Raw genomic sequence first — 26,371 nt, 5'->3', positions numbered from 1 at the left:
GTTTAAAATTCAGTGTTGGAGGATAAGCTCATCCCCTCCCCAAGCCTCCCAACTACTCTTCCTTCCCTTGGAAGATATGTCTGGGCTATTGTCAGCTAAGTATATGCCAGAGAGGTCCATTTCCTGTTTGTTGGGGGGAGGGAAGGGAGTGACAAAAGTGTACTGAGGTTTCTCCCATTTCAACCTAGTCAAATCCTCAAGATGGTCTCCTTTTCAGTTATGGGCCTTTAAAGATACCTGGCAAATCAGACTAGAAAGGGAACTCCCACAAAGGCTTTGCATCTAAACTTTTTGTCATGTCTCTGTCCCCTAGGTGTAGTGTTGGCTTATTAGTTGTCTACAATTGAATAGGCTATATTAGAACTCTAGCCATGCAAATTCAGAGACACTGACAGAATTGTCTCTGAATGAGTAAAACAAACTAAAACAAAAAAGAATTTTAACCAAAACGTGAAAATATGCTAACTTGCCTCAGGCTTTATTTGGTTCATAAGATGCCACTAAAACGCAGGACATGTTCAGAGTCACCTTTCCTTTATTAGGCAAATGTAAATACAACAGTGAGCAAAAGAGATATATCAAGTATCTGCTTTCATGGAGATGAAATTCTAATGCAGGGAGACAGACAACAAGCAAGTATATTAATGCGTATATCAAGTGGTTATAAGTACTATGAAGAAAAATGGGGAAGGGGAAGGGGCTGATGACTGATAGGGAAAGGTGGGTAAAAATACTCAGAGGAGGTGAACTGCCTTTTTATTTACCATTCCAGGGACTTTTGATGTTGAGTGCCTCACAACTGATCACTACACAGGTGGCATGAAACAAAAATACACTGTGAACCAGTGCAGGCAGCCATCTGAGAATTCATACCACTACCTGGGAGAAAGGACCTACTACATCGCAGCGGTGGAGGTGGAATGGGATTATTCCCCAAGTAGGAAATGGGAAAAGGAGCTGCATCATTTACAAGAACTAAAGTAATTCTCCAGATTCTGATTCCCAATTTTTTTTAGCTTTCTCTTTCAGAGTAGTAAGAATTATGCTAAATTAAAAACCAACGAACAGTTGCATTAAACAATAACAACAAAAACAACAACAAAATGCTTCCTAGGGACCCTCCTCATTCATTTCTGCTTCTCTCAATTTTCTCACAGGAAAATTTTCATTTATCTCATTTGATTCTTTGCAGTTACTCATCTTACTTTCTTTTCTGTTAGATTCTCTTCTCATATTCATGTGCCCTTGTCAGATTTTCAAACTAAAACCAAAATTAATGCCTATATTCACAGCTAAAATAATTTTCTTTACCAACCATTTGTTGCTTATCTTTAGTCCAGATATTTCATTATGAGTCTAGTAATCAGTTATTTCACATTCTTAAAACTATTTATTATATATGGAAGAATATTTTAAATTTTTGAGGGCACTAGAGCAGATATGGTCTCTGCCCTCTAAGAACTTACAGGATAATATGCTTCAAAAACCACCAATAACATGTACGCTGTGGAAATGTAAAAGTGAGGTCAGTGAACAAATATAAGTAAAGGATGGTTATTGGAGCTTCAGAAACAGTACGTTTAGTGCAGCATCACCTGACACTTCCAGGTGTAGCTCTTTTATACTTTGCCAAGCACTCTCCCCTCTCCCATCTCCCATTATGCACTAACCCTTTGGGGATATGATTTGAGAGATCAGGGTGGGCTTGTGTTCAGATCTGGAGTGCACAACATGACTGGTAACCTACAGCAAGGCAGGTGGTTAGCTGGTCAGTTTGACGGCCATGGTGAGTGTGATTTGTGCTGTAAGGGAGTAAAAGTTTATTTCAATGATTGGGATAGAACTGTTAAAAGTATGCAGAGCCGTTAGGAGTCAATGAAAGCTTTAGATCAGGGAATGGCTGGATAAAAAGGCCATTTCTGTTCCTATAGACCAGAAATACTGCAGTAAGCAGAGAACACTTCATTGATGAAATCTGGACTCATAACATTTTAGAGCCATATAGAAAACTTAGAGACGACCTCATCGAATACCTCATTTTTTTTTTTTTTTTTTTTTTTTTGTCACGCTGCGTGGTTTGCAGGATCTTAGTTCCCCGACCAGGGATTGAACCTGGGCCCTCACAGTGAAAGTGCAGCATCCTAACCACTGGACTGCCAGGGAATCCCCTTGAATACCTCATTTTAGGGATGAAGAAACTAAGGCTCTGACAGGCAATGACTAGCTAGACATCATTTTAGCTAGTGACAGAGCCAGGGCCAGGACTCTGATGACTCCACTCCTAGCTAGGTACACTTTCTACCACACCTGTCTATTGATAAAGTCTTATTCTTTCTTGCTCAAATGGGACAGTGATATTAAAAACTAGCATAATTAAATAAAAAAATATTTTTATTCAAAATTTAAAACTCAACTTCCACTTTCCTTAAGACAAATACTAACCTTAGTCGTGTGTGTGTGTGTGTGTGTGTGTGTGTGTGTGTGTATTTTAAGTCTTTCAAATGCATTTTTAGATAAGGAAGAATTTTACATAGGCTCAAAGTACAAGAAAGTTGTGTATCGGCGATTCACTGACAGCACATTCCAAGTTCCTGGGGAGAGAAAACCTGAAGAAGAACACCTGGGAATTCTAGGTACTGCCCTAGCTCCAGTTCATCAGGTGTGGGTTGGTGATGTGGTAATCCATGCGGTGAGAGTCAGTCCATGTCTATGGGCTTCCTTTTCTTGGTTCATTTATTAACATTATTCAAATAAAAATGAAAAACAAAATCTATTTAATAAAATGAGAAGCCTATATTTTCTAAAAATATGGCATAAGAAAATCTTACTTACTTCTATCAGAAACAATGTATAATATCCCATGTACTAATGCAATTATATATATTTGGTGTTTATCATATTGATGCCTTTATTTTTGATGAAATTGCTAGAAATTACTTTCTACTGAAATTCTTAACCAAGTTCTCCCTGTTATTCTACTACTCCCCCCCCCCAAAAAAAATCGTAACTATTTACTTTTAAAATTAAGATGTAAACGATCAACTTTAAGAAGAAGTATACATATAAACAAGGAAATAAGGAAAAGGGAAAAGTGTTATGGTGCACAAGGCTGGGGAAAAGTCGACTTCAATTTTTCAGGAATCACTTTAAGACAGAATGTCTAAGAACTCCACCAACACTGGTCTTGGGAATTTTCTTTAAAATCATCAAGTGAAGGGGAAGCCATTCCCAAGCCCACTGTGTTCCTACATCAACAGAATTCCCTGGGGCTTTCTTATCCTCCGTTCCGGGAGTAAGACACCCAAGGGAGAGTGGCATTGTTTTTGGGTCACAGAAATTCTCTCAGGCAGGAGACAAGCTAAAATTGGCTAGAGGGTAGGAACGGGTGGGGTAGCCCCACCCATCCTTTCAAAGGCAGTACTGTCCTTAATTCACAGGAAGGTCTAGAACTTTCAGGCCCAAACCTCTTGATGAGACATGCACCCATAGTCTCCATCTTTAGAGACAGCCGTTAACTAGTGTTTTTATCCTGAATCCTCTGGGACTGGGTATCGATCCAAGAGTACTACAGCATGAAGCGAGGCGGCAGGGGGGACACGACAAAGACAGCATCCTTAACGATAAAAAAAGTTAACCTGATCTTTGCTTTTATTACTGAGTTAGAGCTCCCAATCTGATAGCTATATAAGCCAGTCTTCCTTTTCACTCTTGCCAGGTCCACAACTTCATGCAGATGTTGGAGACAAAATTAATATTATCTTTAAAAACATGGCCACAAGGTCCTACTCAATACACGCCCATGGGGTGAAAACGGAGAGTTCTACAGTGACTCCAACCGCACCAGGTATTCACAGTGTGGGGAGGGGTACATTTTAATAGACGTTACAGCCTTTCCACAAACACCTGTTATCCACATGAGTGCGTCTAGAGAGAGTGAAGAAGCAGGTGGTTGAGAGGGCACACACAGAGATGTGGCTGTGTGATATATGCCTACATGCACATACCAAACAAAAAACAAAATCCACAGGACTGTAAAGAACAAAATCTGATGGTACTGAACACCCTCACATACTCAAGGCTGAGTCAGCAGAGATGATCTCCCCAGGCTCAGCTAGAACACATCCCAGACAGCATCTGTCATGTGGCTGAAAGTTTCCATGCCTGTATCCAAAGACAGGGTCCTAAGGGCAGATGCTGCCACTTAGAATTTCAAATCCCTCGAATCTAGCCCAGTATCTGGCATGGACTAGGAACTCAGTAAATGTCTCTTTAATTAATACAGAGTAATAAGTGCAATGGATTAAATACATAAATGTGCATTTTCTTTAATAAAAGCTATATTTTTCTTCTATTCGTTGGAAAGTTGGCTTCTAGGAAAGGACCATTTCTCAGTAATTTAGCAGTTCTCAAAATACATCAAGTGAGAAAAAATAAATTACTCTAGAGAGTTGGTCTTGTCAGTATAAGGGAATAGAAATAAAAGGCCCTGGCTTCATTACCCTCACATTCTTCCAAGATAAACAGTAAATAAATATAGATAGAATATCAAATTGTAGAAAGTGCTATGCAAAAGATTAAGGCAGATGAGAGAAAGTAAGTAAAAGGGTGTTATTTTAGGTAGGGGGTTGGTCAGGAGGGCTTCTTTGAGGAGGTGCCACTGGTGAAGACACCTAAATGATGAGTAGTAATGAGCCTCAGGGAGTTGTAGAGGGAGAGCATTCTAGGTCCCGAGATGGAAGTGGACTTGGTGCATCTGAGGAATGGCCAAAGGCCAGAGCAGAGCAAACGGGGGCAGAATGTGAGGAGATGAGATCTAGGCAGGTCAGGGAGCCAGATGCAGTAGGAGGGAGGGGGACATCAGAGGCCATGGTTACGACCTTACATTTCATTCTGAAATCCCATGTGAGAGTTTGAGCTGGACAGTGATGATCCGATGAACACTTTTTAAAGCGGCAGTCCCCAGCCTTTTTGGCACCGGGGACCGGTTTCGTGGAAGACAATTTTTCCACGGACAGTGGGGCAGTGGAGGGGGTGCTGTTCAGGGGGTACTGTGAGCAGTGGGGAGCGATGGGGGGCGGCAGATGAAGCTTCACTTGCTTGCCCGCTGCTCACCTCCTGCTGTGTGGCCCAGTTCCTAACAGGCCGTGGACAGGTACCGGCCCGCAGCCCGGGGGTTGGTGTGTGAAAAAGTGACTGTAGGGGACAAGGGCAGAAGTCAAGGCTCAGTTAGGGGACTATCGCAATAATCTGGGTAAAGAATTAGTAAGACTTGTACCAGGGTAGAAGCAGCTGAAGTGGTGAATTGTATTCTGGTTCCATTTTAAAGGTGGTGCTAAAAGGACCTGCTAAAAGGTTGGTTGTTAGGGCAAGAGTCAAGGACAAGCCCAGCCATCAAACACTGATGGCAGAGCAGGTGGGGGCGGGGAATGGAGAAGAGACAATAGGAGTTTAGATGAAGAGACAAAATATTCAGGTGATGAACCTACTCTTTAAATTTTCAGTGAAACATTCTGTTTACAAAAAGGGTGAGGACACAGGGGCGGGTAAGATGGAGGACTTGAGGAAAAAGGAAAAAGTCTACCATATCCCGAGACCATCCCTCAAGTCCTGCTTGATTCCCTCGTAAAGGAATTTGTCAAATTCTAGCTAATTAAACTCCGACAGCAGGAATATATAATGGTGAGGTCTGCATAAATAGACAGTGAGTGGCCATGGCTGAAAGTCAAGGTCTTGTGAGTAGTTGTACAGGATGCCGTGAGGCGACTGGCAGCAAAGATCAGGCTGGAGAGAAGCCCAGGGCAAGTGGAAGAAGGTAAAGACCTTAGAAAGATAGGAGGGTGGAGCTACTTGAAAGTGTGAAGGTCCAGGGTGTGGTCGTGTCCTGTAGTATGTGACAGAGCTGTGACAGAACAGTGTATGGTATGACAGAATGGGGCGGACAAGAGAGGTCACTGACAGGTCAGTGACCCATGAGATCAAGCGGTCTAATGGTTCCTTGCCAGGAACTGTGAAATCGCTGAGGATAATGGTGAAAAAGGAAAACAGGCAGGCAGGCAGTGGTGAAGCTGTAGGAATTACACAGGGTAGTCCAGATACACAGACACAAAGAAGACAGCGGGGAAGCGGCTGGCACTGGGGGAAAATCGCTTGAGAGTTGAAAAGAAAAAAGTGTATTAGAGAAGCAGACTTCAAACTAAGTCTAAGGAAAGATCTATTGTGAAGTTTCTTCAAATTGTGATACTGAATTGCCACCTCCTGGCTTTGTAGCGTGGCCTGTGTTTCATGGCTAGTTAATTTATAACTGAAAAAGAATATATAAAAGTGTGTCTTACAGTTGGTCTTTAAACTAAATTCTTTTTTTTTCCCAAATTCAGACAAAATTTACTTAGAGGAAATTATTTTTTAATTGTTGGCTTCATTATCCTTTAGGTCAGAGGTGTAACAATTTTCCTTTTTAATATTCCTTTCATCATTGAAGACAATGAAACTTCTGCCTGTTTTCTGAGAAGCAAAAAATAGTAATGGATGGTCACAGGTCTGAGCACTGGGATGCCTGTGATCTAAGTTGTACTTTTGCTATTTATTAGCTTTATAACTTAGAGCAAATATCTTGTGTGCTCCTGACTTTCATTGTCTCTGAAATGATGGAGGTTATTATGTTTCCTTCTAGTAAAACTAAATTCTTAAAAACAACTTTGAGTACTGCTGCTTTTCAAAACTAATTACTTTGACATTTCCAGTTTCTGGTCTTTGGTTATCAAGGCTTTGATAACAATTTGACATACATATATCAAATACATACCAAATATAACCAGATACATTAACACTTGATTAATTTAGGTGAAACTCGCACTTACATATGGAAAATCCCAGAAAGATCTGGAGCTGGAACAGAAGATTCTCCTTGTATTCCATGGGCCTACTATTCAACTGTGGATCGGGTTAAGGTAAACTTTAAATCATTTGTGTTTTGTGCAAATTCCCAAAATAGACACACAGTTGAAGGAAGATGAGGTTAGAGTTTTCCTGTGGTCGAATTTTATGTTAAAATTATAGGAAAGTAAGCTGCTCTGAAATTCACTTTGGGTTTTTTTGGTTTTTGGTTTTTTTTGGTTTGTTTAAGAATATAGTTATAAATGTATCCACTCTGTAAGTGCTGATCATAATTACCACAGGATTAAGTATTCATAATGGCATTCTATTTCCCTTTTGTTATGAAAATACATACTAAAGAACTGAGGTACATGATTTCAGAGCTCTATTATCACATAATAAAAATGCTGATCTCAGCAGTAAATCACAGCACAGCTACAGCTGCTGTTTGATTAAATACTTCAAAGCCAAAAAAGCACTCAACAACTATAAATCAGAACATGTACCAAGACTCTTTTGTAGAATTAAACCTCTAGTCCAAATCTCTCTCCTGAGTTCCAGACCTGTCTATATACCTGCCTATTGAACACTTCTACCAGCATGTCCCACAGGCACAGAAACTCAGCAAGTCTACAATGGGAACTGAGATCTCCCTCCACCTCCTCCTATATTCCCAGTTGTGATAAATAGCACAAGTACCAAACCTAGTCATTTGTTCAAGCTAGAACCCTGGATATAGAGTATCTAATTCTTACCCCTGGCTCACCCAGGCAATTCACCCACCTATACAGAGCTCAGTCCATTCCTTCTATCTCCACAGATCAGGTGCTAGTAATTTGCCTCAACTACTGCAGTGGCCTCCTAGTCTCCAGTCTCTTCCCCATCCAAACCTTCCTTCACTCTACCACCAGGATCACTGGTCTAAAATGCATATACTGCCATTCCATGTTCAATATTTCAATGACTACTTATGACCCACAAGACAAAATCTAAAATTCCAGAACATAATACAGCTCAAAGGCCATTCAAGATCTAATCTGCCATTACTGATGCCCAGCCAAACCAAAGTTCTTGTAGATTTAAGTCCACTGTGGTGTTCCCTGTGTTCACTGGCACTTTTTGTACCTCCATCGCAGCAAGGGGTTCATTTCTTCCATTCATCTATTGTCCCTAGTAGGAGGTAGGGTCTTTGTTTGATTCATCTCTGGATTTTTAGTGACTGGCATAGTCCCTGGCTTATGATTCCAGAAGCACACCAGCACTGTTCACTTGGGGCTCTTTTCAACTGCTGCTCATTAGATGAGCCAATATTTGGCCTCTGCAACACATTTCTGTTACTTGAGCGTCACCCACACAAATTTGACATTGTTCCAATTTAACTACTCCAAGTGGAAAGTTACTGACTTGACAGAACCACATTGGGCAAAGTCTACTACCTAAATCAGTCCCTCCAAAGTTCCTGAGGTCATGGGGGATAAGGTCCCAGTTCTCTGAAATCTCGACCTATATCAAAGGATGACTAAGTTTTTGCTTGTTTTCAGGATCTCTTTAGTGGATTAATTGGCCCACTGATTGTTTGTCGGAAACATTACATGCGAGTATTCAATCCCATAAAGAAACTGGAATTTTCCCTTCTGTTTCTTGTTTTTGATGAGAATGAATCTTGGTACTTAGATGACAACATCAAAACATACTCTGATCACCCTGAGAAAGTAGACAAAGCCAATGATGAATTCATAGAAAGCAATAAAATGCATGGTATGATACATTATTCTAAAACCTATTTTTTCCCTTTTCTTCTTTCAAATAAAGTTACTCTGGAAACTATTCATTTGTTTTATTTTATAATAAACCACTTCTGCCACATTTCACATGTGAGGTAGAATTCTGTTCAAAGCAAAAAGGGGACTATATTTGAAATCATCCATTAACTTCTCTCCCAGTTCCAAAGTCCCATTCCCTTTTAAATGCAAAATTAGGAATAAGTCTTTCGGTGCTAAGTGACTATAAAAGCAGTGTGATATTATTGACCTTAAAGTACCCATTTCCCTATCTGTAGTGAAATAAGTTCTGTTACCTCAAAAAGATCCCATATATTAACCTAATAAACCTATTTTCTGTGAAATAGCTGTTGGTTTAAAATATCCTGGAAGGTAATAAAAACTCATGTGTCTTCCCCAGCTATTAATGGAAGAATGTTTGGGAACTTACAAGGCCTCACAATGCATGTGGGAGATGAAGTCAACTGGTATCTGATGGGAATGGGCAATGAAATAGACTTGCACTCGGTACATTTCCATGGCCACAGCTTCCAATACCAGGTAAGGGCCAACCATGGTCATTATTCCTGCTCTATTTAAAAATGTTTTAAAGCAAATGAAGAAAATATTTCCTCAGAGAGACTTATGAAAAGTTTAAGGTTTTAAGAGACAATATTTTACACATGGTACTGCATTTATGTCAAATATATATAGCACAGGGAGCTCAGCATGGTGCTCTGTGATGACCTAGATGGGTGGGACGGGGTGGGGGATGGGAGGGAGGTCCAAGAGGGAGGGGATACAGGTATACATATAGCTGATTGACTTCGTTGTACAGCAGAAACTAACACAACATTGTAAAGCAATTATACTCCAATAAAAAAAAAATAGAGACAACTAAATTATTTTCAGAGTGTGACACACAGCAATTTCAGTCACCATTACGAACCTTTTTACACCTGGGCTCTCCCTTAGATTTCGTTTTTACTGGATCTTCTTGGAGTTCTGCTCACATTTTCCTGGGCAAGGCCTCTGAACAGAATTGTCAGCAGAGAGGGTAGGAATGTTCACGTAATGATGGATTAGAGAGTAGAGACAAGACTTTATTATAACCTTTGCCTCTTCTAAGTTCTGGACCTTAAATAGCCTGAAGTGAACAAGATCGGCACAAGATTGGTGTCAAGCAACTGATTGGTCCCTAGATCTCAATCCTACTTTGACTTCTCACCCAGTGCTGATTTCAGCAGGAATCAATAACCCTTTTGGAAATGCTTTTGTCTTACCTTCACGTTAACACAGAAAATTCAGAAGCTACCACAAAGCACACTGCAGAACCATTTTATTCTCGCTTTTTGTTTGACTTATTAGCAGACTTTCAATTCCATCCCTGCCGAAATACCGCCCAAATACTCTGTCAAGACTCTACCTGAACTGCCCCTGGTTTGGGCTTCTCCATTGGCCTCCTTTCCTGCTCCCTTCACTACCTACCAACCTTAAAGTTTAACAGACAAGCTCATCTAGGGTAGGTTCGGCAAGAGTGAGATTTAAGACTGAAATGAGGCCACAGCTAAATTCCTTTGTGTAACTCAAGTGCTCTGATAAAAAGTCAAACCAGGCCTTCCCTGGTGGCGCAGTGGTTGAGAGTCAGCCTGCTGATGCAGGGGACACGGGTTCGTGCCCTGGTCCGGGAGGATCCCACATGCCGCGGAGCGGCTGGGCCCGTGAGCCATGGCCACTGAGCCTGCGCGTCCGGAGCCTGTGCTCCGCAGCAGGAGAGGTCACAACAGTGAGAGGCCCCCATACTGCAACAAAAAAAAAAAAAAAAAAGGCAAACCGGAGTCAGATGTTCCTGACTGATGAATTCACTTTCATCGTATCTTTCCTTCACACCCATTTAATAGCCCACAGTGCAAAGGGTTTAGCAAAGACCACTACCTCATTGTTTGTATTAGACATAGCAATGTGCAGGGTCTCTCTCTTTCTTTTTTTAACGGATTTATCCATTTTCTAATATCCCTGAGCTGGCCAATGAAATGAACTCTCACATATAATAAACATTATATTTTCTAATTAAGCACAGGGGCATTTATAGTTCTGATGTCTTTGACATTTTCCCTGGGACATACCAAACCTTAGAAATGTCTCCAAAAACACCTGGAATCTGGTTACTCCACTGCCATGTGACTGACCACATTCATGCTGGAATGGAAACTACTTACACCGTTCTACCAAATGAAGGTGAATATCCACTTAGTAATTCTAGAAGGTATATATCACAAATATAATTAAGATGTACTACTTTGCCTATATATCAATACTTCCCCCCAACTGAAGCTTTTTTGAATTTGCTGCCCTGATTCTTCCTTCTCTACCTCCAAATAGGAATTTTTTTTACTGCTAAGTGGTGTGGGATACTGCTTATCTTCTGACAGCTGGTACTGATAACAGCACCAGTAGTCTCTACACTAATACAAATTGACACCAATTTGATACAGTGTAATTAATATTCCTAAAACTGACATGTGTAAGAGAGTAGTTGTGACTTAACAAAGACATTTAAAATTTAATTTCTTTCCTAATAGAAAACATTAACTTTTTTTCTAGGAAGTACCTGGTACAGGAAAAAGCATTCCCCCCCCCCCCCCCGCAAAAAAAAAACCCATATAACTAATATAATTTCAAATAGTCAATCAGGCAGAACAGTGTCTTTCTGTGCTTCCGGGGGAGGCGAGGAATTACTGATTATTGTTTTGTCAGTGATTGTCTTAGGCCATTCGGGCTGCTGTAACAAAATACCATACTGGGTAGCTTATAAGTAACAGAAATTTATTTTCCTAGTTCTGGAGGCTGTTCGCCTGAGGTCAGGGTGCCAACATGGTTGGGTTAGGGTCCTTTTCCAGGTTGCAGACTTATTATACCTTCACATGGTAGAAGGGACAAGATACTTCTCCAGGGGCCTCTTTTATAAGGGCACTAATCCCATTCACCAGGGCTCCACCCTCATGACCCAATCACTTCCCAAAGGCCCCACCACCTAACACTATCACCTTGGGCATTAGGCTTTCAACATATGAATTTTGGGGGCACACAAACATTTAGACCATAGCAAAGATCCAGGAAAAAAAAAACAGAATCTATTTTTAGATTCTAAAATCTTGCTGCTTCGCCCACCCCAGCAAGAACACTCCCTCCTATGCAGGCACATGCATATACACTCACACAATAAAAACACAGGAAAACAAGCAGCCCTTTTATGGATAAAAACTAAAGAAATGCATTATATAAAGAGTAAAATTCCTGCTACCAACAAGGGATTAATTTCCAAAATATACAAACAGCTCATACAGCTTAATATCAAAAAAAAAACCCAATCAAAAAATGGGCAAAAGACCTAAATAGACATTTCTCCAAAGACATACGGATGGCCAATGGACACATAAAAAGATGCTCAGTATCACTAATAATTAGAGTCATGCAAATCAAAACTATAATGAGGTATCTCCTCACACCAGTCAGAATGGCCATCGTTAAAAAGTCTCCAAATAGGGCTTCCCTGGTGGCACAGTGGTTGGGAGTCCGCCTGCCGATGCAGGGGACACGGGTTCGTGCCCCGGTCTGGGAGGATCCCACATGCTGCGGAGCGGCTGGGCCCATGGGCCATGGCTGCTGGGCCTGCGTGTCTGGAACCTGTGCTCCGCAGCAGGAGAGGTCACAGCAGTGAGAGGCCCGCGTACCACAAAAAAAGAGAAAAAAGTCTACAAATAAAAAATGCTGGCAATGGTGTCGATAAAAAGGAACCGTCCTACATTGTTGATGGGAATGTAAATTGGTGCAGTACAGAGGTTCCTTAAAAAACTAAAAATACAGTTACCATATAATCCTACAATCCCACCCCTGGGTATATATCTGGAGAAAACTCTAACTTGAAAAGATACATGCACCCCAATGTTCAAAGTAGCACTATTTATCAATACAATAGCCAAGACACAGAAGCAACCTAAATGTCCATCGACAAATGAATGGATAAAGAAGATATGGTGTGTGTGTGTACATATATATATATATATACACACACACACATACACACACACAATGGAATATTACTCAGCCATAAAAAAACAAAATAATGCAATTTGCAGCAACATGGATGGACCTACAGATTATCATATTAAGTGAAGTAAGTCAGACAAAGACAAATACCATGTATCACTTATATGTGGAATCTTCAAAAAATGATACAAATGAACTTACTCACAAAACAGAAATAGACTCACAGACATAGAAAACAAACTTATGGTTACCAAAGGAAATACTGTGTCGGGGGACAGGGGCAGGAGATAAATTAGTAGTTTGGGATTAACATATACACACTACTATATATAAAATAGGTAAACAACAAGGACCTACTGTATAGCAGAGGGCACTATACTCTGTATCCTGTAATAACCTATAATGGAAAAGAATCTGAAAAAGAATATATATATATTTGAATCACTTTGCTGTACACCTGAAACTAACACAACATTGTAAATTAACTATACTTCAATTTTAAAAACTGAGGTTAAAAAAAAAGTAAAATTCCTGCTTTTTGGTCGCAGGCTTTGGTGTTTCCTGAGTCTTCTGAGTTCAGAATTGTTGGAATTGGCAATGGCAAATCCAATGAGGGGAAAATGATGTAGAGAAAAACAACTCGTGTTTCCTCCTCACACTGGCATAAAAGAGAACATATGGAAGAAAATACAGAAGTAAATATATTTCAAACCTAAAAATCACTGAAAGATTACTTGTCAGTGCAAACGAAAAGTTTTAATTTCTGTTCCTGAGTCTTACACAAAGACCTCATAACATGAAAAACTATTTCCACTAAAACTCTTTATGACAAAGTGTGGTACTGAGAGCACCAGAACACCAAAGGCTCAGACGAATATATAAACCACTGGGTCTAATGCCAGTAACTGCTGAACAAGGTGAAGAGTCAAACATGAGAAAGAAAACCTTAAGTAGAGCTTAAAGAACATTAGCACACATGTAAACCACACAAAAGGATGGTCCTGCTCAGACTGATAATCAAGTGAAGGAATACCAAGGGCAGGCATTCTGGAAAGTCATGTGTGCAAATGCCTGACATGTAGAGGATGCCGCTACAGGCTAAGCCTACACACAAAGGCCATGAAAAAATTCCTCCTGTAGTATAAGCCTGGGAGGGGATAAGGGAGATGACTGTTTCCTTGGGTGAGAAAGGGGAGACTGTTTTAAAAGCCCTACTAAAAACTGTAGAACGATTAGCAATGCGGAGGCAAAACACATATTGGAAAAAAAGATTAAAGGGAAATTTGACTTTTACTAAGAGAAAAGGTATTGCATGGAACTGAAAGAAGCAGTAATGAACAAAAAAGATAGTTTGAACTATTCACAGAAAAATGGGGAGCCACATTTATCAGTCTGAATTATCTTTAAATGAAAAGTTTGATAAAGCTTTGGCCAAGTTTACCTTAATTCTAAATCTTAGAAGAATTTCAGCCTACCATGACAGAGACAAGGGAGAAATCAAGTTATAGTGAAATCTTTCAATATTTTGCACAGGGAGACAATTTTCTCCACAAAGAAAGAAATCACTAGAAAAGAATTGTGGATATCCTGTCATGCTTAATGTAATGCCTTATTTCTACCAGAGGAAGCATAATAAAGACCTCCTCTGACAAATATAAAAGGTACTTTTTTTAGACTGACACTTCCATGACAGTTAGATAACCTCTTGGAGCTGTCTGAGGGGAAAAGCTTACTTAGCTTTAAGGTCCTTATAGGCAGGGAGTGTATATTCTGTACTTCTAGTAGGTGCACAATCCAATCCAATACCCTGCTTGGTAAATATCTAACCACATATTAACTCAATAAAAAGGAATTTTAAAAACCTTTTGGATACAACGTCAGACTTATAGAAAAGTTGCTAGAGCAGTACCAAAAAAATTCCTGTATACTCTTTACCCAGATTCCCCAAATGTTAACATTTTGCATAGCATCACGTACTTTCTCGTCCTTCCTCCTATCTCTGTATCTCTTTATACACACACAGACTACAGAAATTGTAAATACATATACTCCTATTTCCTAAGAACAAGAATATTCTTATACATAAACAAAGTACACCTATCAAAATCAGGAAATTAAAAACAATCCAATACTACAGACCCCTTCCATATTTCACCAATTATTCTAATCATGTTCTTCAGAGAAAAAGAAAATCCAACTCATGCACTGAGTTCAGCTGACATGTCTTCTTGTCTCCTTAGTCTGGAGCAGTTTCCTTGGTCTTTGTCTTTCCCAACTTTGACATTTTTAAGAATACAGGGCAGTCACTTTGTAGAATGTGACTTCAATTTGGGTTTGTCTAACGTTTCCTTATGATCAGATTCGGATTATGCATTTTTTGGCAAGATTCTCACAGAAGGGATATTGTGGTTTTCTCAGCATACATGTCAAGAGACACAAGATGTTGATTTGTTCCCTTACTGGTTGTGTTCACTTTGAGCATTTGGGCTTATGGTGGTGTCTCCACTATAAAATGACTAATTTTCCCTTGATAATAAATAAAGATCTTGCAGGGAGGAAAGTTAATTTGTCTTTTAAGTAAAGCAGTACTAAGAGTGAGAGATGTGTTTTAAATATATAAAGAGCAGAAAAATATAAATGAATCAAGAATAAAGAAATAACTTTTAAAAAACTAGAATATATTTAATAGCACCATGTGCCAATTTTTTAACCATATGATATATACTATTTTAATAATGGTCTTAAAATTTCTTTTTCTATAGAGACCAAGTCTGGATGAAAGAAATAAATTGGTGATAAGTGAAAAAAAAAAAAAAAACAATGATTCATAACAATGTATGTGAAAGTGTTGAATAGAAGGCTTACTTGGAATGGCTATAAGCATTGAAAAAAAAGACTGAAAACATATACTTTTGTGCATTTATGGGGATAACCGTGTTACACTGTTTCATATGAAAAGATCAATAGACTGTATTATGACACATGACTGACTCTAATACACATATCACCACCATTAGGGCTTTACAAAACTGTATTAAAAAAAAAAACTATGAGCAGATGTTGTCCTGGACAGTCCTCAAAGGATCACTATTAAGATAATGATTTCAATAATAAATTAAAAAATAAACAAACAAACAAATAAGATTCAATGAAATGTTTCCAAACTTTGGCTTCCCATCAATCCCTCTAACAGACTGCTGACATCAGTCCTAATGGACCAGTGGAATAGGGGCACAGGTGTAGAGGAAGTAAAATAAAAAATTAAACAGATAAAATAAAATACTAATAATAAAATTTCAAAACGGTGAGGCCAATATTGAACTTCTAATCTACAGAACTGTAAGATAATTAATTTTGTGTTGTTTTAAGCCACTAAGCCTGTGATAATTTGTTACAGCAGCAATAGAAAATCAATAGGGTACCCTTTGAAGATGTCAATTATACCTAAATAAAACTGGTAAAATTTTTTTGTTAATTTTAAATTAGAAAAATGTTTAAATAAAATAAAACAAATTTTTAAAATAAAATAAAATGTTGCCAATCTGAGTTTTGTGAACCCTCAAAATGATGATCAAAAGGAAGTTAATATGGAACTGGAGAAAGGCAGAGTTGAGAAACAATCTATAAATTAAATCCTGGCAAAGACGAACGTTGCCATCAGGAGAAAAGTTTTCAAAATACCATTGTGGAAACATCAGGTGAGTAACATTTTTGCCCAGCCTTAACGAAAGTCAAAGCCTACTATCAAGGAACTGAATTGGGACTCAAAATTATTTAATAAGAGGCTAAAAAAAGACACAGTTCTTTATATTTCTTTATTTTCACATACACTCTGGCTAAAAGAGCAAGAGTCCACATCAACAAAAAATGGAAACAAGGCTTTGGCTGAAAAACATGCACTCAGCAAATCACGTTAATAGCCAGACAAGAAGAAAGTCAGCTTTGTAAACTTCTATTTCATTTGATTCAGAGAGAAACTTAGCATGTATTTTAAAAGTAACAAGAAAATAGAGTTTGAAATCTTTTACTGTGGGAAAACATTAACATCTTTCTCAAAGAAAATACTGTTTTTAAAAGGGACCCAGTAGAAAAATCTGGAAAAATCAAGAAAGTTAAATTGTGGACCACTTGGAATGACATTCTTTCGAGCATACTTACAAATTGTTTGTGTTCCCGGGATGAAAAAGATTGTCATGTCTCCAACAACAGTAAATTGATGTTCCTTGGAATAGAAGTCAGTCTCTACCTTTAAAAATATATGCCTTCTTTGAGGAAACTCCTATATCTTGTAGCTTTTTTACATTCTGGACAATTAAATGGACTCAGGTCATAAATTATGAAACTAATAATATCACTGAGGTAAGCAGCCCGAAAGCATTTGCAATATATGTACATGTTCAATATAAAAATCCTTTATATATATATTTTTTATCTGGCATCAGTTTTGAAAAATTCAGTCTCATATGTGGTATATTTCAAATGATACCTTTAAGTCAATGATTTCTTTCGACTGCAGTAAAGAAGATATGGCAAGAAAAATGCTGCAGTGCCATCTTCTGGGAGGACATTTAAGAAATCCCTTAGTTGTAGTTCCACAGCAACAACTGACAGTGTTTCTGTTTGTAGGAAAGAATATCTGAGTTAGAACTGAAATTCTGTCTTTCGTCCTATTCTCTTATCACTCAACCAATTAGAAGCTAATTCAGGTTACAAAATGTTATACTACGAGAGAGAGAGAAAAAACCCCCAGAAAACCAGTCTTTTAAATCCACAGACTGCTTTATGGTTCTAACAACTTCTTATTTATTCTTTCTAGAATCATTTGTAGGAAAATACAATCAATTGAACACTGTTTTTAATGTAGGACTATATTGCAGCTGATTTATACAGACTGTTTGCTAGGACAGGAAATACTATTAATTGTTGGATGACATTTTCCTAAATCAGTTCCTCTCTATTATAAGATTTTTATGTTATTAATAAGCACAAATATGTTTTCGAGACCATTTACTTTTTTTCTCAAACTGCAAAATAATGTGTTCTAATGAATATTTTAAATATTAAGGAATTTAGTAAACATTTTTGTAAAGGTAACTATGTAATTGTATGATTCTGTTGTTTCTCGATGCATGCATGCTGCCCTCTGCTGGGAAGATAAGGGGGTGACATTTAAGAACAATGTTCCCAAACCTTCTTCAGTCCATTCCGTGTGTGATTCTTGCATGCCCACCACTTATTCTCTTTGCAGAGTAACCGGAATATAAAATCTCCGGCTCAGGTGTGCGTGCATCCATCCAAAGTCATCTGTCCAATATCCACCAACCTAAACCATCCCTTACACAAAGGAATGACATGCTCTTGTTGCTAACAAGTTAATGAATAGTGTGACGTATGAGAAAGCTCCCTAGCTCTGGAATCGTACAGACTCGGGCAGGGATCACACTCTTCTACTTATGCTCTGGGTGACTTTAAGAAAGTCAACTCCTGGGTCTTGGTTTCCTCATTTATAATGTAGTGGTACCATCTGCTAGCTTCCAGAGTCCTTTGTGAATTAATTTAAAACACAATGATGCACATCTGACACAAAATAGAACTTTAATAAACAATAACTGCTAACTAATTTGTAAAACCCATGAATTACCGATGTTTTCCCTATCAAACTAGTTTATTTTGCCTAAATGTGGAACCTGTAAGTAGTATCCTGGATACAAAAAACTGAGGTGGGGGCCAGTGTAAAGTAGGTATAGAGCCAACAAAAAATCTTGCCACTGCTCTATTCTCCTCTTCCTCCAACTAGTGAAAGGCTAATACAGGTTACAACGCCAAGAACAAGGTCAATATCTTAAATCCATAGAGTACTTTAAATCCTCCAGTGTGTCTAGAAATACGTGTCAAATGTTGAAATTAGTTATTTCTGGCTGGTGAAGTTTAAAATGACTTTTAAAAACTTTGTAATTTACTATAGTACTAGAATTTTTATTAAAAAGCACAGCTCACTGTCACAAAAACAGTCATAAGTACTGCCTTGAAACAAAGAAGTCAACCACTAACCCCAGTTTCAATGGCTCTGCATTAGTGCAACAGTTCTCAACTAGTACAGTTTTGTCCCCCAGGGGACATCTGGTGATGGCTGGAGACATTTCTGTTTTAACTGGGCAAGTGCTACTGGTATTTAGTGTATTTAGTGAGTAGAAGCCAGGGATGCTGGTAACACCCTAAAATGCACAGGGGGCAACCTACACACAAATTATCTGGTCCAAGATGTCAGCAGTGACAAGGCTGAGGAATGCTGCATTAGAGAGCAAGAAGTCCAAGCTCCTCAGCATATCATGTAAGTCCCTGACCTCCATCTCCAACCTCACCATCTTGCAATTCTTGCCTGACATTTTACTCTAGAGTCAGTCCTGAACCTCCCACTGGTCCCAGGCAATTAAAAAAACTGGCTTGCTTCAGGACGCTCAGTAAAGTCGCAGACTTGGAACATCAGTTCCAATTCTCCTAATTCCAATCCTGGTCCCTTATTGGTATAACCACAGCTGCCAACAGAGACACCCCCCATGAAAACGGACCTGAGGTTATTCAGGTGTCTTCCCTTCAAATCCATCAATAGTTACAGAATACTCCATATGGAGAAGCAATTGCTGGGCAAGGAAAGTGCATCATGAAAAATGAATAAAACACTATACCAGCTCTGGAGGTATTACAATAAAGGTAAATCACACACAGCATTTAGTTCCCATAAGCCACACACATACATACATGCACATGTGTGTGAATACACGCATATTAAAGACACAGACAAATGGAACACTTGGAGGAAAGATTATGGGGTAGTTATGAGTTTGTGGGTGTGGATCAGAAAAGGATGAAGAAAGAGTCGTTTGACTAAGATAACGATGTCACCGGGGTGTGAAGACGTGGGCTATCTGTACCGGAAAGTGATCGACCAACAAGAATAATCAGTTCAAATTTATGTGATAAATTTGGTGCAGATGGGGCTGGGCAATCAAACACCTGAAGCTTCCACCTTCTGACAACCAAAAAATCACTCAGAGAGGTGGGTAGGACAAATAGTACAAAGGCCCCCTCCCTGTCTTTCCAATCAAAAACATACAACTTAATGGGAATTTCCAGAAAAACACCATCCAATGGCCACTTGGCTTTGCCTAACACTTTGAAAGTCAATTCCTTCAGCTGCAAAATCCAATTCCAACACTGTCAACTTCTAATATTTTACGCACACTGGTATCAATATAACCATACCTTTGTCATCAGGCCAACCATTAACTGGTGATATCGGTTAGCGAAACCGATAACCATATAGCTATCAAGATTTATAAATGACTATGAATTATAAAAATTCAAACAATAACTACCTTCGCTGTAAAATACTGCATAATTTAGACACACTACACTTCTAAATCTTTGAGAAATTTATCATTCCTCAGTACTTGCTTACAATTATGATTAATAATAATAATTTTAATTTCCTACATGAAGTAAATTAAGCACCCAGACCATTAATATAAAATGGACTTTAATGGCTATTCCAATTTTTAAAATACTGAGGCTGTGAGTTTCTCTGACCGTGATATTTGTTAAGTGTCTGGAAAGATTAACTTAAAAGCATCAGCTCTAGAGCTAAAAGAGATAAATGAATATCACACGTGGTGGCGGGAGCACGTGAATGTTAAAAATAAGCTCTCCAGTTGATTCTGCGAAGACCCTCTTCCCCACACTTGAGAATCACATGAAAAACGAGAGACAGCAAGGCTTCAGCCAGTTATGGAAATGAGTACCCTCAACTCAATTTATAATCAAGCAAAAGAGATTATTTTACCTTTCAGTGATGATAAGTAAAGTTGGTATTTCTCTCCACCACATTTTATTCTCTGACAAAGTTCAGGCAGCAGCTTTTTCCACCACAAAGTCTATCTTAGGGGAAAATGAATACTTTTTAAGTTTGATGCATTTTACACTCAGATTTCCAACAAGAAGAAAAAGATTGTGCAGGGAAGCCCAGGGCAAAAATACATCATCTTGGTTAAGGAACAGACTTTGTTAGAACAGTCTTCTGCTTAAGCTAGAGCATAGAAGTCAGATCTGTAACTTGAAAATCTAATAATATATACCCTGTACATATATGTACACCGCTATTTTCAAGAAGAAACATAGACGTGTCTTGTTTTCATCTCTTAGGTAGCAAGGAAGTTCTAAAGTCAAAAACTCTTCTAATTTCTAAAGACCAGATAGTCCACAAAGAATTTTCCCATCATTTATTATGTTTTCCAAATCTTCAGGTAATAGTCTACTTCATCGCCAAACAAGAGACCTTTAGTGAAGATAACATACAAGCACCATAAATTTTAACAGCCTCTAATGGTACTCAAAACATGTAACATATATGCTCTTTTAAGCCACACAGCCCTGTGAGGTTGGACTGGCATAATTTGTCCCCATTTTGCAGATAAGGCGACAAGATTAACAACATTTGATTATCACTGATAAAGCCTAAAACCGTAATCTGAAAAGCATACCCGATTCTCTTCTTTCAGTTCATGATTAGCATATGGGATGACTGCCTCCGGGCATCTCTCTAACAGCCTGTCTATGCACCATTCATACTCTTCCAAACGCGTATGACACAGAACATGGACGCTGAGGCCAGCAACAGTGTCTTCTGAGAGTGGCTCCAAGAATGGAATAATGGAAGCTATGTCAAATGAAGGACCACATATGAGAGACTATGAACAGAAAAGTGAAATGTTATGGAATGAGGCACCCAAAAAACTAAAGCACAACATACAGAATACAGTTTTTAAAAAGAATAAGTCTCACTTGCCAAAAAAAAAAAAAAAAAAGAATGTAATTTTAGAGCACACGCATATATTTACTTAGTAAGTCTAATTAGACCAAAGTATTAAATAATCTTGAAAACACCTCTAGTTTAAAGAAAAAAAGATCTGTTTAATACAAAGCTATGATTTTTGAAAATAACATGATTGTGTTTGCTCTGAATAGACTGTAAGTTTAAACTAATGCGGATGCTTTAAGATTCTATCCTTAGGATAGAATCAACATGGTGGTCAAGATTTATGTCCAATGATGTTCACCTCAAGAATATTTATAATACTGAAAAACTAGACGAAACCTAAGCATTAAATAAGAAGGGATGAGTAAATAAAGTATGATATATTCAAACGATGGTATATTTTATAGCTATCAAAATTGTTTTCAAAGGACAAAATGCTCATGATAAAATTAGTAAAAAATCTCAATACAAAATTATATTCAGAGCATGGTCAGTTGTATAAAATCTACATAGGTACATGCACATCTAGAAATGCCTTTGGAAGAGCATCGAAATTTGAAACAGAGACCAGTTCACTGGAATGGGAGGACAAAGCCAACTTTCTTTTTCACACTTCCCTGTATTTTCCAAGGTTTCTAATAATAAGCATGCACTACACAAAGAACCAAAAATAAAATTTCACATTTAAGAAAACTACAGCAATCGTTAAGAACCTAATAATTTGTATCAATACCATTTGCTACAACCTGAATGACACCGAGCAGCTATTATTTCGGTAGTCAGAACTTGACAATATTTTACTTTTAAACATTTAAACTATAAATACTACTTTTGATTCTGCCACCAAAATAATCTCTGCTTTCCCTTTCTTCTGGATAAAAAATGAAATGCTCATATCCTGATTTTCTTCTTCTTGTATCCTTTTTACTGCAGCGTCTTCTCAGACTCACAGGAGGACATGGAACATGAACTATCCATTTACAGTCAGCATCGTGATTTTATTCCAAATATCTACCAAGCAATGGCTAGGAGAGTAAGGTTGGTCCCTTTCCTTCCTGCCAGTTTAATATTCACCTTCATCTGAAAAATTTCCTGACAATAAGATAGCAAATATGAAATAAGGTGGTTAAAGTGAAATGAGTCAAATCTTGGTACAAAATGGGTTACCCATGAACTTTTAAGTAGTTATATCCATATCATCAAGAAGTTTAAAAATAAGAAACACCAGGGAATTTCTTGGCGGTCCAGTGGTTAGGACTCCGCACTTTCACTGCTGAGGGCGCGGGTTCAATCTGTGGTCGGGGGACTAAGATACCAAAGCCACACAGGGCGACCAAAACAAACAAAAACCCTCAAAATAAGAAGCACCAGACAACACATATATCACTGGATAAAAAACGGCCCACAGGTTACTACTACTCTTCAAAATACTCTTAGTGTTGTCTGCTTCTTAGCAGTGTGTTCCTTTTTTTTTTTTTTCAATATTGGAAATGGACTCTCCACCCCGAACACAGGCACTATTTATTCCCTTTTCTGATCTAGATCCCTCAGGCTCAGCTGACTCTGCAGGGCTGGAACCCACAGAATTCTCTACATAGTCACACCTGTGGCTCTAAGAGGGGTGGATGGCAAGGAGGCAGGGGGAGGGGACCAGGAGAATTCTGGTAAAAGGCAGGGCACTTACTAGTTACTGTGTCATTCTGAATAGTGGCTTTTTGACACACAGATGATTTATAGATTGCTTTTAATTCTTGCGCAAATACACTATTACTGTGATTAAGAACAAGGGACAAAGATTTATCTCAAATCTGTGTGGTGGTGGTGAGCTGGTGGGTAGAGGGGAGACATACAATTTTGAAAAAGCTCTCCAAGTGATTCTGAACCGACCCCCCATTCCTCTAGGTAAGAGCAGGTGAGATCTTTTTGTTTCTTGATGGTTAGTTTTTTCCTAATGACTAAGACTAATTGACCCCAGATAATTTAGAAAGAGTTATAATTAGGAAAAGGATTTAGAAAAGTTTAGACGGACTCAACTTTCTATCCTTTAATGGCAAGGATTCCCAGAAAGAAGATACCCTTTTTATTTATTTATTTTTATTTTTTATAAATTTATTTATTTTATTATTATTTATTTTTGGCTGCCTTGGGTCTTCATTGCTGCACGCGGGCTTTCTCTAGTTGCGGCGAGAGGGGGCTACTCTTCGTTGCGGTGCGCGGGCTTCTCATTGCGGTGGCTTCTCTTGTTGCAGAGCACGGGCTCTAGGCATGTGGGCTTCAGTAGTTGTGGCTCATGGGCTTAGTTGCTCCGCGGCATGTGGGATGTTCCCGGACCAGGGATCGAACCCGTGTTCCCTGCACTGGCAGGCAGATTCTTAACCACTGTGACACCAGGGAAGTCCCAAGATACCCTTTTTAAATACCTTAAAATGGATTCTAAAGATCACTGAATTATACTTTTTCAAGCAGAGATTATAAATATGCTTTGAAGATTTATCAGGGGATATTTTAAAGCACTTATTACAATTAGCATTTTAAATATGTAATTAGTACATACATTATAGGAGGGCAAGGTCTTGCCTGCCTCGTCCAATGCTGTACATCAATCACATTTACAGTACATGATTGAGGAATATTTGTGGAATGAACAAATCTGAGACTAAGTGCTCCGCAGCCTCTGTAGCATAAGGGTACTAGAGATAAGAACCAACAAGAACCGCCTTTGGCAATTTAAAAAAAAATGTAAGTAACTCCATTCCTGGTGACATCACAGGCTGTCTAGAGGCTAAGACTAAGCAATATGGTCTCTTGAGCTTCGCATCCTGACACCCCATCCCCAATTTGACATTTTGGTTTCTATAAGCAATAACCACACTTCCACTAAGTTCCCAGAGTAAATCAGGGGTTGCACACTCAAAAGCTTAACAAGGTCAAACCAGACGATGAAAACCAGATGATGAAAACGCACGAAGGCGGCTGAGTATAAGGAAAATGGATGCCAGACACTGAATCTGGACCAGGGAGACATGGAGGTGGAACTGTGGCAGACAGGACAGCACGAGCACTGCCCAAGGAGGGGAGCCAGTAGGTGGCTCCGACCTTCAGGTCTCAGGCAGTGAGGGCCCAGGGTTACCGCTGAATGAAAGTTCTGCTGAGTTTCTCAAAGAGAAACTTGAAACTCAAAATTCTGAACTTGAAATCTCAATTTTCATATGTTGGCAGCTACACTGGGAAGACCAAACACAACAGATGTGAGGATTATACTCAGTCCCTGGGCCACTGATTACATTGAACAAAATCACATCCACATTGAGCCCAGCCCAATCCACCAAGTCAAATGTGGACTTTATTTCTCATTCTCAGTCGGAAACATTCACGTTCAGAATTCTTGCAGGATGGTCTGCATTCTCTTGATCACGTTTCTTACTTTTAAAAAAATCCTTTCAGGAGCCAGATAAGCTAGCTACTTTGACCTATTTCCTATAAGACAGATAGTAGTGCTTGGTTTGGGCTAGAGGCCTAAACTGTGTGAGTGAACACTAAAATAAAAGTGAATCTCGTCAGTGAAAACACCGCGAAACATTTGCCGTACTTTCATTTCACAACGTGTTTTCAAGCACGTCCTGAGAATGAGGCAAGAGTCACAGGACTTGGAAGCTCACTCACCGACTGGCAACAAGACCAGACTTCCCGTCAGCAGTCTCAGGCAGAGGCAGGAATTCCCTCCACAGCTCTTGAGTATGCCTTACTATAGATTCTGTCCCCAGAATTATACACTCTAAATTAACTGGACACCCAGGGTCTTACCAAATTTAAGTCCTAGACTATATGGTAATATGCATATTCATAAGAAAAGGAGGCATTTTTATTTACCTGTAATTTTGAAAGGTCTTCCATATAATTTTTATCAGCCAAGGATTCAGATGATATTAAGACATTAACCCACGGACTGATTAAGCCATAATGACTACAGGTGTTTATCTAAAATGTAAAAGAAATTTATCATAAACAAAGATACAACAAAACAAGACTTTCTTCATCCATCCCACAAACAGCAAGCAATCCCTAACATTCTGCCGTGTCCCAAAATTAGGTATACATTTTCCTGGTAATGGGAAGAAAGTCTTAGAATGTATTCCCCTGGAAAAGGTTTTAGTTTTGCTGCTTCTCACTGAATAAATCCTCACTAAATATTTCCTAATATTTTAACTTTCAAAAAACTGCAAAGAGGCACTTTCTCACAAAAAGAGCAATACTTCCTTTAAGCTAATTACACTCAAAAAAAGTTAACAGTAATACTGAAAATAATTTTTATTTCTACTACTTTCCTTGGGAGGCAAAATCTCTTCCGTAAGTTCTCAAGACAATTCCCATAAAGACTCCCTTATTCAAGCAAACCCACATTAGCGACTCTGTCACTGTGAGGGACAAAGGGGCTGCCAGGGGTCGGGGTGAACAGGAAGGATAAGAGTAGAGTTGTTAGGGCTGCTGCAGACTGCGGAACAGCTCTTGTCTGTGCAGCTGACGGGAAATGGAAGTCTGGTAAGGAAGTCTCTCTCCCACAAGCCTTCTGCAGTTCCTCTCCCAGCAGGGAGGTCTGCAGATGTCTCTTCTCTCATGTTCCGCTTCATGACTGTCGCCTAAGGGAGCACAGATGGATTTGGGGAAAAGCCCTTTCTCCCACACTTTGGCTACTGAAGTACCACTGTAGGTAAGTATTATAGGAGCAGTAGAAGGCGCTCTTTAGGATACAAACATGTTTAAAATGTGGGCAACTTCACTCGCAGACAAGTTTTAAATGTATTTTTAACTCTTGCTTTAAAAAGATACCCGGTAGGGCTTCCCTGGTGGCACAGTGGTTGAGAGTCCGCCTGCAGAT

General features: G+C 38.9%; 2 protein-coding genes across 3 annotated transcripts in view; one reads left to right on the top strand and one right to left on the bottom strand.

Annotated features, from left to right (window-relative positions):
- The window catches only part of CP (ceruloplasmin), a 74,243-nt gene that overhangs the window by 47,044 nt on the left and 828 nt on the right, over positions 1-26,371 (top strand). The window contains exons 12-19 of one of the 2 annotated variants that reach the window (XM_032630036.1): positions 773-980; positions 2,494-2,633; positions 3,716-3,844; positions 6,841-6,947; positions 8,415-8,631; positions 9,055-9,194; positions 10,709-10,871; positions 22,429-22,533. In XM_032630036.1, coding sequence (XP_032485927.1) covers positions 773-980; positions 2,494-2,633; positions 3,716-3,844; positions 6,841-6,947; positions 8,415-8,631; positions 9,055-9,194; positions 10,709-10,871; positions 22,429-22,532 — 1,208 coding nt within the window. In that variant the 3' untranslated portion in view covers position 22,533. Of the gene's footprint in view, positions 1-772; positions 981-2,493; positions 2,634-3,715; positions 3,845-6,840; positions 6,948-8,414; positions 8,632-9,054; positions 9,195-10,708; positions 10,872-15,445; positions 15,800-22,428; positions 22,534-26,371 lie in introns of those variants that run through there. The other variant, XM_032630037.1, reaches the window with a different exon arrangement.
- The window catches only part of HPS3 (HPS3 biogenesis of lysosomal organelles complex 2 subunit 1), a 45,137-nt gene continuing 35,070 nt past the window's right edge, over positions 16,305-26,371 (bottom strand). Inside the window, 4 exon segments of the mRNA XM_032630038.1 lie at positions 16,305-17,299; positions 20,524-20,614; positions 21,221-21,427; positions 25,366-25,473. Of these exon segments, the coding sequence (XP_032485929.1) occupies positions 17,172-17,299; positions 20,524-20,614; positions 21,221-21,427; positions 25,366-25,473 (534 nt within the window). The 3' untranslated portion in view covers positions 16,305-17,171.

This window comes from Phocoena sinus, chromosome 4 (genome assembly GCF_008692025.1).
Source record: "Phocoena sinus isolate mPhoSin1 chromosome 4, mPhoSin1.pri, whole genome shotgun sequence".
NCBI classification, from domain to species: domain Eukaryota; kingdom Metazoa; phylum Chordata; class Mammalia; order Artiodactyla; family Phocoenidae; genus Phocoena; species Phocoena sinus.
Note: the sequence above shows the minus strand (reverse complement) of the source record. Positions and strands in the feature narration are given on the sequence as shown.